This window comes from Cebidichthys violaceus, unplaced genomic scaffold (genome assembly GCF_023349555.1).
Source record: "Cebidichthys violaceus isolate CVI_PGR_0920_01 unplaced genomic scaffold, fCebVio1.0.p SCAF_71, whole genome shotgun sequence".
Classification (NCBI taxonomy): domain Eukaryota; kingdom Metazoa; phylum Chordata; class Actinopteri; order Perciformes; family Stichaeidae; genus Cebidichthys; species Cebidichthys violaceus.
Window position 1 is genome coordinate 962,483 of NW_027176939.1, and position 15,952 is coordinate 978,434.

Here is a 15,952-nt window from a genome sequence, read left to right on the forward strand (position 1 = left end):
ACACCCTGACGTAGTGGTCAGCAGCATTCAAGTCTCTTTCCTCGGTGTAAAAAGCAGTAAACTCAAAGACCTTCCGTCATTGGTTTTATTGTTCAACCATATGAAAAAAAGTCTCCATGCAATTGACCTTTTGCTAAGAACCGTCCCCCGCTCCAACTCTGTCAATCTGTCAGAGCTACCATGGAGCCCACACTGTCACAAACTGCACTCCCTGAAGAAATATTTTAAATATCTAATTTATGTTAAAACAAAAATGGAATTTCAGCGAGAAGCAGACAGAAGGGTCTACAAAATGAGTTTGAAGGATGAATCCAGGATGTCAAACTGATTCAACAGTGAAAACAGGAAGATAGAAGCTAAAGCCTACAAAGCACAGTGCAAAAGGAGGTCTTTATAGTGATTCAACCATTAAAAAACAAAAGCAGCATGTGCATTACAATAACAACATTTTCAGTAGCTAGCATAGCATAGATGTACTAATGCTAGTTAAAGATGTGCTAAAACACTCTGCTAATGTTAGCTCCACAGTTTTTTTCATAGAAACGTAATGTATTAGAGACGTCTATCTTTTTCCAACCTCTCCGGGTAACCAGTATCCCTGTTACACACCGTGTTACCATGACTAGCTTCAATACACAAAACCAGCCAAGCCCGATGGATGCCGACCCCTGGTCAGACCTGGACAAAGCTACGCTATGATTGGCCTGCAGTCCATGGGTGGGACTTAGCGAAAGGTCAAGTGTGATCCATAATCATCATACTTAAAGGATAGTTACTTTTAAAGGTTAACATTAGCTTCAGTTAGACTCACAATCTCACTCTGGTCAAAACTTTAATCATATTATTATATCGTAATTTTTTTTGCAAGTTAACTTACTTAGAGTGAGAATATGTAACGTTTGCTAAACTGTCATAGTGTCTCTTTAAAATGTGTATAACTCACCCCTTATGGTGTGAGGAACAATGGGTTCATGCATAAGCCATTATAGGTGGTATTTGTTACCATTACTCTTTTTAGGTCACTTTTGGACACTGAATCTTTACTATTGCACATTTTATGCTAATTCATACACTCGATAACACACCCGTACTATCCAATGATGCCGATAATCTTGCTGTTTTATTCTAACACCACAACTTGGATTTGGTTAATGCCATTAGTTTCCCAAGGACAACTATTGCTGTGTTTACGTATATCCAGTCACGTTCTGTCTCTCATTACTGTAGCTACTGTACATTTTTAGAGGACATTCTGTTTCTTTGTGAGAAGCTGTAGCATGAACCCAAGTTACTTAGGCTTCATTTGCAGCACACAAAGCGGGTACAACCTCTCCAAGCAGTCTTCTACTCCTCTGCGAAAGAGCAGAGAATAAAGAAAGAGCACCGAAGCAGCAACAACAAATAAATGGACCACCAACCATGCCATGTTGTCAAGAGGCACCCCGTCTGTGAAACAACAGTGGTAGGTATGTTATGTTTCAAAATAATCTCCAGTTGTGTAACCTCTCACTTTGTTTCAAGGGATCAGCTGTTTCCTTTGGGAAACTATTTGAGAGGTGCAAGATTAAACTTTAAGAGAAGCAAAATACAGTTTGTCATATGTGAACTGGTCTAAACACTCTTCCCTAAGACAATAAGCAGTGTGTTAAGGATTATGTAGCATAAATCTGGTAAAAGGTATTCGTCAGCTGATTTTTTTCACTTGCGTTACACAAACAATCACTGGGAAAACAAGAGTTCTCAGAAAAAAAGGGTTTATTTAGAAATGTCCACGTTCAACAGTCAATAATTGGACAGTTTTCAAGTTAATAAATTGCAGATTGCGACGTCTAAGACCCACAAACTCGCTCTCAAAACACACACCCAGTGCCATGCTGTTGATTATCCTGGTTTTGATGCCAGGACGCAGAAATATTCCATTTTCCACTCTATTTCAGTGTCAGGAGACATGACTCCCATCTCCTCCAGAAACCTGTGAAGCAGTGCAGTGATTGATTATTCAGCTCAGTACTCAGTGGAGCACCACTGAAAAACATTCAGACAGTTGAAGTTTACAAAAAAAGGATCATTATAATAGCAGACATGTACAATTCATGTGTGTGTGTGTGTGTGTGTGTGTGTGTGTGTGTGTGTGTGTGTGTGTGTGTGTGTGTGTGTGTGTGTGCGCGTGTGGATAGATGACCTCTTTTGAGTCTTAAGCAGCAGTTCGTCAGCAGCCTTTGGATCCTTTTTCTTGTAAATTTGGAACATGGACCAGGTCTCAATGAAACCCACCAGGTTCCTCACCGAGATTGACGACTTCACATGAACACCCTCAATCCTGTTGTATTATTATATTGATGTATTATTACATATAAAGACAAATAAACAATACTGGGACATAAAAACACTTATTTTTCATTCAACTGTGCATTTAACAATAATTCCAGGCAACAATAATAACTGCATTTCTGTCACGGATTAAGGTAAAATCGTGATTTCAGCGTTGAACCAGTTTGTTAACAACTTAATAAATCTGTCAGCAGACGAAGGCATTGTATTTAGCTATCGCAGACGTGTGTTTAGGTTTGTGTGGTCATTACCTCTCTTTGTCAGGAAAAGGGATGGCAGAGTAGAGCTCTTCCAGCTTACCATCAGCTACACTCACTCGATTGCTGGTGTATGGCAACAGCACCTGTCTCACCTGGAGGTGGATGCATATGAATGTTTAACCATCCCATTTTGTATTGGATTTGTGTTGCATGAATACTGTCTGTCTGCCTGTACGAATAACCAATAAACAAAATAATAATACATTTAATAATATGATGGAAAATCAGTTTGTGGTCTGACCACTGGACTGAAGAAAACAGACTCCGACCACTGGGTTGGACTGCAACCAGGACAAGCAACCGGAGAGCATAGTTGTCTTTTCATTCGCTTCTTTCATTGTTGTAGATGACGAATAGAAGTCAAACAGGTGGTAGAAGGTTACAGTAATTGCAATCATAATTGCACTGCGGATGAGGTTTGACACGACTCCCATTATACATATATATATATGTGTATATATATATATATATATAGTCATGAGTCATGAGTCTTCACCCACCTCTTGATACATGTGATTGAGTCTTTCTCCACAGTCCTGGTAGTGAAAGCTGGTTTTAAGGTCGCTGAAGCCCAGCAGAGCCACGCCACCCCGGGGTTTCAAAACCCGACTTGCCTCGGCCAGGAACCTCGACTGATCGAACCAGTGGGCCGCCGACGCTGCCGTCAGCAAGTCTACAGAGCAGTCAGGAAAAGGAAGATCCTCTGCTGTCCCCATCCTGCAAGTGTAGGAGACAGGTCACACTAAGTAATACTTTCAGAACATTAGCATTTCAATGTCATTTTTTATTGCCAAAGATTAACTACGTCTACACGTATAGAGCGACTCACACACTCCTACCTGTATGTGATGTTAGGGTACCCTGGCACGTTCCTGGCCTCCTCCAGTTGACACTCACTGATGTCGATACCCACCACTTCCTGGAAATGCGGCGCCAGTAGGCGCGAGTTCTGACCTGTCCCACATCCCAGATCCACTGCCAGCACATGTGGCTGTCCCTTCTGAGGATGTTAACAGATGTGCACAATTTGTGCAATATGTTGAATATCGCAAAATATAAAAATTACTCTTGTTTTGTGCATCAAATGGGTAGAATAAATGCACTATGATACCCGAACAGATCTTATTATCACAGTTTATTTGACCATAGCATACCTTTTTAGAGAGGTATTGAAGAATGATGTTGTTGAGCTCCTCTGGAGGTGTAAAGCGATACTTTTGGTAGACGGAGGCGTGATCCTTCCCCTCAAACAGCCGGTGTGTCATTGTGTTTTTTACTCTTCTCTTTCTGTGCTGTTGCCAATTTTGCCCTCTCTGACCTCTGCTCCGAAACAGTCTCCTTCGTTCGTTCTTCCCGTCTTCTTTGCCTTTGTTTCGTTTCTCTGCTTTTAACCTCTTTAACCTGTCGTGTTCCTCTTTTCCTGCTGCTGTTCTCTGACTGAACTTTCACCCACTGAAGCTGCGGATTGGAAAAGAATGCCTAACAGAGACAGTGCCTTTGTCTTAACCCTTTAGTGGCCAGAGAATTTCTGCAGATTGTATTGTTGAGAGATCGTAGAAAAGTATGAAAGCATAAAGTATAACCATTATAACCTAATGTAAGTAATTAAACCTATAACTTGTTTTACTTTTTGATAGATGTGATGAACCATATAAACTGTATATGTGTCTTTAGTAGAATTGTCACCCTAAAACGTATGCTTCCTCTTGTAAACAGGATCAAACCAGTTACGTTCTGTGTTAGCTCTACAAAAGGGGAGGACTCGTGTGTGAGTTACTCATTAGCTTGAAGGAGGCTCCAGCCTGAGAACAGCATAAAAACAGCAGGGAAGCACAGAAAAGAGAGAGGAGGGAGAGGAAGTACAGAGAGAGGGTCTGTATTATTCCTCATAGCAAAATCAGTGAGAACTGATAAAGAGGAAAACTCCGTATAGAAGGAGTGTTAGACTTATTACAGAAACTGTTTCATTGACTTGAAATTGTTGTATGTAATTATTGTGCGAAAAACCTAAATAAAAATCCGGCCTTACATTTTGTAAGAGACTGAAACCAAAGAACATATTCTGGTCCTTTAGAACAATTTAACTCTCTTTCCCTGTCCGTTAACCGTGCGATCCAGACATGACGACAGAAGCTACCATAACGGTGCTTAAGGTAAGTACCATGGGTGAAAACTGTGCAGTGTTAGTCATAAAATAGTGAGAATGTACACAAAAGGCAATAGTACATACAGACGAAGTACATAACTATTACATACAGGGTGCTAGGGTTGCATCCCATTGAGAACGCCGAGGGCATTTGCCGTAAAAAAATTTCAAGAAGACAATTAATCCGAAATCCTAATAATAGCGACGGGGTGAGATAAAAGGCCGAAGGTTTTGTTCCAACACCTCAAAAAGGAACGTATGTCCTTGCAGGTGGGACAGCCGACGGAGTGACCACCGTGTTAGGTGCGAACGACTTCCCCGCCTAGAAACGGGGCAGGCGCCGCTCACGCTTCAGTATTGACAGCTGCATATTGATACAATGCGTGGAAAACACATCGGATCTTAGTTGCCACACTTCTGCAAGCGCACCAATGTATCTGCATGTGCTCACACATGAAAACTCAGTGTTTTGCTTTGATACACACTTTTATGACACCGCTTGGTTTCTTATCTAAGTGCATGCATTTTAGGCAACAGACCGGTGTCGAAGTTGCATTCGCAAACAAAATCTGTCATGTGCGCTCCTTAACATACATCCTTAACTTTATTTTTTATCATTTTTAGATACTTACATAACATGTCGCCCCTGCATTTAACCCATCCTAACTTTTAAGAGTAGTGGGCTGCTGTGAAGTGCCAAGGGAGCCACTTGGGAATCAGTGTCTCCCACCTGTTAAGCCCGACGGACCCGAATTCGGGTCCGCTGTAGCATTTACCATCCAAAAATGTCCATTTATACATGTATTTATGAATATGAAAAAAAAATTAAAAATTCAAAAAAAAAATTCAAAATCTGCTTAAAACAAACAATCTAAGACATTCTTACACACTCCAAACACCATTCTACACAAATAGTGTACGCAAATAAAAGATGTATCACAAAATCACGTATTTCTACCCATAACTCGCTCTTCTCCGAGTTAGCATAACAAAGCTAACTGTTAGCATAGGCAACCGAGATGGCAAAAAGCACGAGCATTCGACACAGATTCCAGAACTACCTACTCTCCGGTAAACCCTCACAAGGCTGTGAGCAAACAAACACCAGAAACACAATGCGTAATATCCTTCAAAATCATCCAAAGCTCCTTACCTTTTCCGCTTATTTCAGTCAACAATATTTCTACGTATTTCCGGTGCGTCTCTGAAATGTCCCCGTGCAGAAACAAGGTCCCGTCTAACAAAGGCACCGTGGGGAGAGGGGATCGAATTCCGGCGATGTCGTGCGCACGGTTCAGGTGACGCGCCACGGGTTTACTCCCTACTGGCGAACGCTTCTGTCTATCAAAATCACGAGGGGTTTGTTAGATTCTGTGGACTCAGACGCTTCTAAGGCGGGTCCATTGACTGAAATCGACCAACCATAGGCTGAGCTAGGAGACCTGGAGTGGAAGCCAGATGAGAAAATCCCATGGATGACAGACATAAACAGGCTCAGAGAGGATCCAGGCTCTCTAAATGATGCCAAACTGCTGCATATGATAGATTGAACACTATTAGTCATAAAAGAAGTGAAATATATAATTATATGCAATATAAAATTACAATGGAACAGCTGGAACCAAATGACATTTTGGTTGACCTCGGCTGAAATCTCTGCACTCAGACCTCTCTAGCTCCTGAATGCTTCACTTTATCAAAGAATACATTGTGCAGAGAGACTCTCAACCCATTGGGCTATGATCTGGAGAGGTTTGAGCTTTCAACTACAACATTAAAAAAAAATATCTTATCAAAATTGGATTAATTTATAATCGGAGATAAAGAATTTCAATTTGTGCTGTGTTCCATCTTAATGTTCTCTTAACCAGTAACATATATACTGATATTTACAAATCAGAACAAATTTCACAAGGGTCAGCTTTCTACAATATAAAAACTATTAAAATACAACTTATATTTAAACGAAAATCACTCTCTTAACTATGGGTTGCAAAAATCGAGGAGAGGCCTACAAATAGGCTTAGGGCTTAACGGGTTGAAAATGAAATGAAAGACAGGTAATGAAGGAGAATATTATTGAATTAATCTTGCATGACCTACCCATATACAGTATGTTGCAGTGTTTGACTAGGCTTTTTAATCTGCCATTTCATTCATCACAATTGCTGCATGTCTCTACAAGTCATGTCACTTTTAGTACAAAGTACATTGAATGAAAGTACCATAAAAAGTGTGACTTCTACTGTCATATTCCACATGATCTCACATGAATGCAGGAAATGACCGGTTGAATGTCCTGTGCCTCCTCTCCGACCTGACATAGTCTTTCTCACTGTTAATACTAAGTCACTAGCTCTGAGCCTTGTACATTCACCTGAATGCATTTCATTTGTGTGTCCACCACGAAAAAAGAATCCTAATTAACTTTCATTGCTTTCATCGTTTCCCACCAACACGTAACGCGCTGTTAAGAGATCGTGGTCATTTCACGTACTTCTGTGTGGTCAAGCTGGTCATCACAGTCAAACATGTGCGAGGTCACAAGGTCAGTCATCTCTGTTTTTCCAAAACCAAGGTTACACGTGTGTGTTTGTTTATTCATTCTCTTGACCATTTGCCAAACTGAAAAACACATTTGTTTTGGTTTGGTTACCCAGGGTGGCACTCCAGGGTAGCCAGGCATGTTTAATTGCTCTCCAGGGATAATGGAGATAATGCCCTGTTGACCATTTCCAACTTAGTTACTCTACAGTAATGTCCTTTCAAAAATAAAGCATACAGTGTTGAGTCCCATGGGCTCTCATTAGTGTTGACATCATCAAACATTGCATCAGAGGCGTTGAGTGAAACCCATCATTCATCACATCCAACGTCCTTTCAGATGTTCTGTCACTGAAGCCAGTAAACAGCGTAACTATCCCTCAAGCACTGTTTCCACACCTGGTGAAGATACACTAGGAAAGTCGGGGCAGTGGTGGGTATTAAGGAGGACTGAGTACACAAACCTTTCATCCCTCATGACCTATGCGTGTGTGTGTGTGTGTGTGTGTGTGTGTGTGTGTGTGTGTGTGTGTGTGTGTGTGTGTGTGTGTGTGTGTGTGTCTGTGACCAGTTGTTGTACTGTATTATACAAAACATAATCAAAAGATTACATCACATAATAATTTGTTTTCTTCTGATCCATAGTAACTCAGATTGGAAGACATGGGTGTACACAAGTTATTGTTGAATACTTGTTTGTTTACAGGTCTAAGCAATTATTTGATAATCATTTCTAGAGATGAATCTTTCTAAATACAATCCTTGCACACTACTAGAGGTACATAAATAAAAACACATGGTCATGAAGTTCAAAGTACTATGCTGAAACCTCAGAGCTAGTTTGGCTCAATGAGACTTGTTTATCAGTATTTGTTTATTGGTGTTTAAAGCCTCTACGTATCAGAGATTAATGCACAACCTACTGGACATGTGAATTTGCTTCCTCACTTATTTGCTTTACTAAAGAAAAATCATTAAAAAGTAAAAAATGGGTGTGATATTGTTCTTACTGTCAACAACATAGCAAGTAGCCTGTTGTCTGTGTTAGTAAGGTCTGATATACTGTTGTCCAAAACTATTACTTAACACATCAATGGCCAACATTGTCAGACTGGGGGACATGTTCCTTTATCACAATGAACATTAGTTAATTTTTCGCAGACTTTTCACCTGGCCTTCCTACCCACATGTGGAGTCCATCCTCCCAAGAAAAACGACAGCATTAGTCATTTCAGCGTAGTTCATTTACGAAGTTCTGTGAGGTGTTGTATAAACCTGGTCTCAACTCATCAAATACCAGCGGTTGGTCAGTGCCCCTTGACGTCTGATACAATAAACACAGCCGTGTCATTACTGGACTGTCAGAGCACCTGGCCTAGTATAATGAGCGAGATAGTGCCCACAGGGCGAGTGGGAGGGGCGGTGTATGGGTCAAACAAACACAGCACATTCATCCAGGAGACCAGTGTTCTTGTCCCGTGTGAAACTAAATGTAAACATTTTGTCACTGCTTCTTGTCATTTGTCTTGTGAGTCGTTAATGTCGCTATACGTGACTCAAGTGAGTAGCTAGTATGTGACTCGTTTGTCACTCGGTAAACACATGAGTTGCGAGTCAGTCAAGTTAACGTCAACCACGCTCTTTTCCTAAAAAAATAACTGATTTTGTTGCCTAAACCTAACTTCCTGTGAAGACAGAGGTTTATTTTGACACTTTGCATGTAACGAGTGAAAAGTGACACACTGTCCCTGCCATGTCCAAAACTGATGCTAGAGGGTAACCTAAAGTGTCACAGTCTGGAGCTCAGGGCCACTGACCAAACGTCAGTATTTGACGAGTTGGGAGTGAGACTGGGTTGGTTGTAGCATCAGGTAGACAGCAAACCAAACTCCCTTCATAAATATGTGAGTCAGGATATAACTTTATGGTCTCGAATCTTCAATGAAGTGCATGTAGTCATGAAAAGTGAGTGAAATGAAAGAATAAAAACACATTACAGCCTCTAGTACAGCCAAGCTAGAAGCTTTGTAAGGCTGAACTTCATGGGCAAAGCAATGGTTTGAGCTAAATGCTACCTTCACCGTGCTAAAATGCTCACAATGACAATGCTAACATGCTGATGTTAAGCAGGTATAAGGTTACCATGTTCATCATGACATCAGCACAAAATAAAGCTAAGGTGGGTGGGAATGTCACTACGACATGGGAAGTCTTCTGGTGTCTTTATAACCGAATGAAAGTCCGTTATGACCAAAGACTGTATGTAATACTACAGTCTAGCAAGTGCAGCCTCCGCATCCAGCATGCCAAGACAAGAACTAGGGGATCTACTTGGAGAACTTTTTTTCTTCTCTGGAACCATTTCACTTCGCAAGTTAGCGTGCTAAACAAGCAAGTCATTAGCGAGGCCAATGCTCATGTGAGGAAATAGCACACCTGATAACAAAGTTAAACAAATATCCATTAGCTAAGCTCAATGACAGGGACTGTGGGTAGAGTAGCCTGAATCACTAGCAAGGGTTCTTCTGTAGTCAAGTTTTCAAGTGAGGTGCAAATAAATTGAGGAGGAGAGACTGATTTGTTGTCGAGTAAAAGGGAACAAAAATATACTCAGGGTTCAGGTCTCAAATTCTGCAGTATCAGAAGGATTCAGTCAGGTCGGGTTTGAAAGTTGCGGGTACAATCCAAATTCTGGTCTTGTTTTTGGGCCTATGCAGGACTCTAGTTTGGATACAACAGCAAGCTACAAAATAAGGTGGACACTTTATCTGTCCATGTGCCTCGCTCTTGCAATAGATTGCATATGAGATACATACTGTATGTATACATGGTCGAAGCTATTGCGAATATGCGCATGTTCTTTCTCTTGACTTGTTGTTGCTGTTTTCATATAAATGTTACAATTTTCCAAACCTGCCATCTGAACTTCATATGAACTTTATTAATTATGGATATTTTAATGACAAAAATGAATTCCTTTAGGTTTTATGTATTTTATGCATTGCTCATACAGTAGATCCACTTAGCCACGGTCACCCCGTATCCTACTCTCTCAGCTCGGGGCGAGCAAGTGGTGGCGGGGGGACTCTGGAACTGCCAGTCGGCAGTGCCGAAAGCTGAGTTCATCTCAGGCTACGCTTCCTTGCTCTCCCTTAACTTTCTTGCTCTAACTGAGACCTGGATCACACCAGAAAACACTACCACACCCGCAGCTCTGTCAGATGTGTTTCTTTCTCTCACAGTCCCAGAGCTGCGAGGCGGGGTGGTGGTACTGGCCTGCTAATTTCCCCAAAATGGAAATACTCTCTTGTCTCTGTTCCTCAGTTCTCCCCGTCCTCTTTCGAATTTCATGCTGTTACTGTCACTTATCCAGTCAAGCTCACCATTGCTGTTGTGTATCGCCCACCAGGGCCTCTTGGTGAGTTCCTGGAGGAGCTCGACACATTAGTCTCGCACTTCCATGACGATGGCTCGGCGCTCATCCTGCTCGGCGACTTCAACATCCAGACCGACAAGCTTGAACCTCTTCTTTCATTCCTCTCCTCCTTTGACCTTTACCACTCTTCTTCTCCTCCTACCCACAAGGCCGGCAACCAGCTGGATCTTATCTTCACTAGGCACTGTTCTACTTCTAACCTCTCTGTCACTCCCCTCCAGCTCTCCGACCACTATTTCATGTCCTACTCCCTCTCCCTATCCTCTGCTCCGTCACTTCCTCCACCTACCCACATGGTTTCTACCCGGAGTCATCTCCGCTCCCTCTCCCCTGCTGATCTTTCCTCTTCTGTCACCTCTGCTCTCCCTGACCCTGAATCCTTCTCTCTCCTATCCCCTGATACTGCTACTGATCTTCTCCTCTCCACCCTAACTTCTACTTTGGACAAACTCTGTCCCTTCACCTCCAGGCCTGCACGCCCAACTCCACCTGCCACGTGGCTGTCGGACTCAGTGCGTACTGATAGACGGAGCCTAAGAGAGGCTGAGCGTAAATGGAGAAAAGGCAAACTCCCGGAGGACCTTCTTAAAACCTTATACACCCGTAGGTCCCCCATTTGGACGCAGAGTACATCAAAACTTAGAGAGTTTTGTGTTAAAAGTAACTGGCAGAGAACCCACGAAGAACGAATATAGTGATGTTATAGTTCTGCAGAAACCTCAGCGTCCTGGGAACAACATGAACTAGGTCACTTCTACATGAGACAAACACATCTCCCATCAGCCAAGCAAACAAATAACAAAATATCATAAATCATACTCGATATGACTGGGACAGACCGGAGAAAACAGCTGCTACACTCCGTTAGCAACGTGCTACCTACGAACATGCAGCATGAAAAAGCACGAGCGCCTGACGGAGATTACGGACATAGTTTCCATTTCTCTCCCCGGTAAACCATCGCAGAGATATTCAGCTTCGAACACAAAAAGTCACACAGCTTTCATCGAATATTGTACTTACTTTTGGTCGAATCTCAGCGAAAAAATGGAATATCTCCGTACTTCCACTTCATGTTTGTCCAGCTGCTGGTGCTCCGTGTGAATCCGTTCGATTCGTGTCTCTCCGACACTCCTCGGATTCTTGAGAGGGTTGGAAGCTCAGCAAATCAGATTTCAGAGCTGGACCTTTTTGAGCTTTATTGGCTAATAGTGCTGTCAATCATCTAGCTTTCAATTCCAGGCAATTCTATTGGCTCCTACGGTTCGAAGGATGTCTCAATGGTGAAAATCGGAGAAGGGGGGGCTGAGATACAGCCCTGAACAGAGAGTCTGAAGCAGTATTTGACCTTAAACTAAATAACTAAAAAGGGCATAGAAAGAGCTTAAAACACTCAAAAAAGGTCCAATCTTCGGTCTATTGATTCATTGAACATCATGAGTGATACATAGAAGTGATATAGAGTGTTTTTGAATTTAAAAAATACTTTTTTATTCAAATATTGGAGTATTTGATCAGTTTTCTAATTTGAAATGCTCTATATTTCATAAATGTTTCACTGTATCTATGTATAGCTGTGTATATAGAGCCTATATCAGTTGTTCTAAGAGCCCAGCATATTAAAAGTCTTGGATACCCATACTTTCCAAAAAACAATACCCTAAAAGTGCTGTTTTTCAAGATCGAGCTTTTGAGTTTTCCAAGTTCTGCTGTGTTCCATCCTTATCTTATGTGAACCAGTAACATGTATTCTGATAGTTCCATGATTTTTCTCATCTCAAAAATATATTAAAAAAAATTATTTATTTTTTTATTTTTTTATTTTTTTATTTTTTTTATACAATTAATTAGGTATTTCTTATCTTTATTCGAGCTGAGGCCTGCAAATAGGCCTCGTTTTTAATTAACTTCCAAGCTCTTCTTTCCACTTTTTCCTCCTCTCTATCTACTGCTAAAGCTGCGTTCTTCCGCTCTAAAATCCTAACCTCTGCTTCCAATCCTAAAAAACTCTTTGAAACTTTCACTTCACTCCTCCAACTCCCACCCCCTCCTCCTACTTCCTCCCTTCTCCCTGATGACTTCGCCAACTTCTTTGACAAGAAGGTAAACGATATCAGATCCTCCTTCTCTCAGCCCCTCTCTCCCTGTCCAATCCTGCCCCCACAGCTCTCCCTCCCATCTCCACGCCCCATCTTACCCTTTCTGGCTCCTCTCTCCCCTAACGAGGTCCTCAACATTGTTACATCTAACCGCCCCACCACGTGCTCCCTCGACCCGATCCCTTCCCCTCTTCTTCAGTCTATTGCGACTGAACTCCTTCCTTTCCTCACCCACCTCATCAACACATCTCTTGTTTCAGGATGCTTTCCCACGGCCTTCAAGGCCGCCAGAGTCACCCCCCTTCTGAAGAAACCATCACTTGACCCCTCTGATGTCAAGAACTTCAGACCCGTTTCTCTTCTACCCTTTCTATCCAAAACACTTGAACGTGCTGTCTTTAACCAACTGTCTTCCTATCTCCACCAAAACAGCTTTTTGGACCCTCACCAGTCCGGGTTCAAAGTGGGTCACTCGACAGAGACGGCCCTCCTTGCGGTGACAGAGTCGCTTCACGCCGCGAGAGCTAACTCTCTCTCCTCTGTCCTGATTCTCCTGGACTTGTCTGCGGCGTTTGACACTGTGAACCATCAAATCCTCCTCTCATCCCTCGAGGGGATGGGCGTCTCAGGCTCTGCACTCTCCCTGTTTGCATCCTACCTGACGGGTCGATCCTACCAGGTGACCTGGAGGGGGGCCGTGTCGGAACCACGCATGCTGACTACGGGGGTTCCGCAAGGGTCAGTTCTGGGCCCCCTTCTCTTCTCGCTCTACACAACATCTCTGGGTTCTGTTATTCGCTCGCATGACTTCTCCTACCATTGTTATGCCGATGACACCCAGCTGGTCTTGTCATTTCCCCCCGGTGAGACCCAAGTGGAGACGCGCATCGCTGCGTGTTTGGCTGACATCTCGAAGTGGATGACGACACACCACCTCAAGCTCAACCTAGACAAAACTGAGCTACTGTTCCTCCCGGGGAAGGGTTGCCCGCACCGGGACCTGTCCATCACCATTGATGATACCGTGGTGACGCCAACTCGGACTGCGAGGAACCTGGGTGTGACCCTGGATGACCAACTATCATTCTCGGCAAACATTTCATCCGTTACACGCTCCTGCAGATTCCTGCTCTACAACATCAGGAGGATTCGTCCCTTCCTGACTGACGAGACGGCGCAGGTTCTCATCCTGGCTCTTGTCATCTCCCGCCTGGACTACTGCAACTCTCTACTCGCTGGAGCCCCGGCGTCGGCCATCAGACCTCTGGAGCTTGTCCAGAAAGCCACAGCTCGCCTGGTGTTCAATCGCCCCAAGTTCTCCCACACAACTTCCTTTCTCTGTTCTCTACACTGGCTACCTGTAAGAGCTCGCATCCAGTTTAAGACTCTGGTGCTAGCCTACAGGGCAGTGAAAGGAACAGCTCCTTCCTATCTCCAGGCCATGGTCAAGTCTTACACCCCCGCCCGACCACTTCGCTCTGCTGCCTCGGGGCGATCGGTCGCCCCGTCGCTCAGAGGTCCTGGCGGCCGATCGACCCGGTCACGGCTGTTTTCTGTCCTGGCCCCACAGTGGTGGAATGAACTTCCTACTGACGTCAGGACAGCAGAGTCGCTGCCCATCTTTCGGCGCAGGCTGAAAACCCACCTCTTCAGGAAGTGCTACCCTGAGCCTTCCACTTAGCACTTATTGTTTTCATACTAGCTTGTTGCATTTATTGTATTCGTCTTACTTATAGCATTAACTGTTTTTCTTGTTTCTGTACTTTGGCTCTGAGTTATGCTCTGCTTCATGCTCTTAGATGCTTGTTTGGAAAAGGAAATGTACTTATGACTTCTGGTGACTAGTAGTTCTTTTGATTACCAATGCTGATGCACTTATTGTAAGTCGCTTTGGATAAAAGTGTCTGCTAAATGACTGTAATGTAATGTAATGTAATGTAGATTGCAGCACGCTGAAACAAGGAGGAAACCTTTTTCTAAACATTGATTGGCTGGTTTGAATTCCCAGCTCATGTGTGACCGCAGTAAGACAAGATATTACTAACAGTAAGATGAGGGAGCAAACACTGTGTTAAGGATGGACGTACATAACACAGGAAAAAAAGAAATTTTCTATCCATGATGCATAATTTTTCTCATGTAAGGTTTTTTCTTTCAGGTTTGAATGACACAATGAACTACAGAGTTGTTCTCTTCTCTCTCACTTTACTGTGTTACTGTTTCATTGTGCTGGTAAATGTTGCTCTTATTGTGACCATCATCTTGGATAAGAACATGCATGAACCAATGTATATTCTATTGTGCACTTTCTGCATGAATGGACTTTATGGGGCAACAGGTTTCTACCCCAAGATTCTGTGGGATCTGCTGTCTCCCATTCATGTGATCTCTTATTATGGATGTCTTGTTCAGGCTTTAGTGATGTACTCATTTGTTTGCAGTGATCTGTCTATTCTTGCAGTCATGGCATATGACAGATATGTGGCTATATGTCGACCCCTGGTGTATCACTCTATCATGTCAAAGTCAAGACTCTTACTGTTAGTGTGTTTCTCCTGGTTAACACCTTTTTGCATTATAGGCACAAATATTATCCTCACATCTAGATTAAAGCTATGCAGCCCATATATTGACAGACTTTTTTGTGTGAATTGGGTTATTGTGAAACTTGCTTGTTTCCCCGCTGACACTATTGTTAACAACATATTTGCATACGTTACAATAATCATTTACGTATTTCATGGTTTTTTAATAGTTTGGTCCTACGTGTATGTTATCAAAACCTGTGTGAATTCTTTAGAAAACAGAGCCAAGTTCATGCAGACATGTGTGCCACATTTAACCTCCTTGCTCATTTTTCTCGTGACCATACTGTTTGATATCATGCATATAAGATACGGGTCAACAGACTTACCTCAAGCAATTGAAAACTTTATTGCAATAGAATTTCTTGTCATACCTCCAATTATGAATCCTCTAATTTATGGTTTTAAACTGACCAAAATTCGGAACAGAATTCTGGGTGGTATTACTTTTAAAATTAAACTTCATAGATGATAAAGAAACTCCAAGGCCTACAATAATGCATTCTTTATATATAAATTATTGTACTTTGTCACATTATCTGCTTTAACTA

General features: G+C 42.5%; 3 protein-coding genes across 4 annotated transcripts in view; 1 reads left to right on the plus strand and 2 right to left on the minus strand.

The window, feature by feature from the left end:
• Positions 1 to 15,952, minus strand: part of zgc:162780 (uncharacterized protein LOC555377 homolog) — an 84,643-nt gene that overhangs the window by 7,257 nt on the left and 61,434 nt on the right. The window lies entirely within an intron of this gene.
• On the minus strand, positions 1,738 to 4,055 carry zgc:162396 (uncharacterized protein LOC555292 homolog). Of its 2 annotated transcripts, none has more exons than XM_068736697.1 (6): positions 3,746 to 4,055; positions 3,431 to 3,591; positions 3,206 to 3,308; positions 2,583 to 2,683; positions 2,183 to 2,320; positions 1,738 to 1,972 (listed from the first exon to the last, which is right to left on the minus strand). In XM_068736697.1, exons 1-6 carry the CDS (start codon positions 3,854 to 3,856, stop codon positions 1,882 to 1,884), a joined length of 705 nt encoding a protein of 234 aa, XP_068592798.1. In that variant the 5' UTR covers positions 3,857 to 4,055; the 3' UTR covers positions 1,738 to 1,881. The 2 variants fall into 2 exon arrangements, with proteins under 2 accessions (XP_068592798.1, XP_068592797.1); XM_068736696.1 differs by having other exon boundaries at positions 3,092 to 3,308.
• LOC137891844 (olfactory receptor 4B13-like) lies at positions 11,406 to 15,873 on the plus strand (the record flags this gene model as incomplete). Its single annotated transcript, XM_068736641.1, has 2 exons — positions 11,406 to 11,416; positions 14,961 to 15,873. Coding segments are annotated over 2 exons (924 nt in total), but the record flags the coding sequence as incomplete, so codon positions are not given.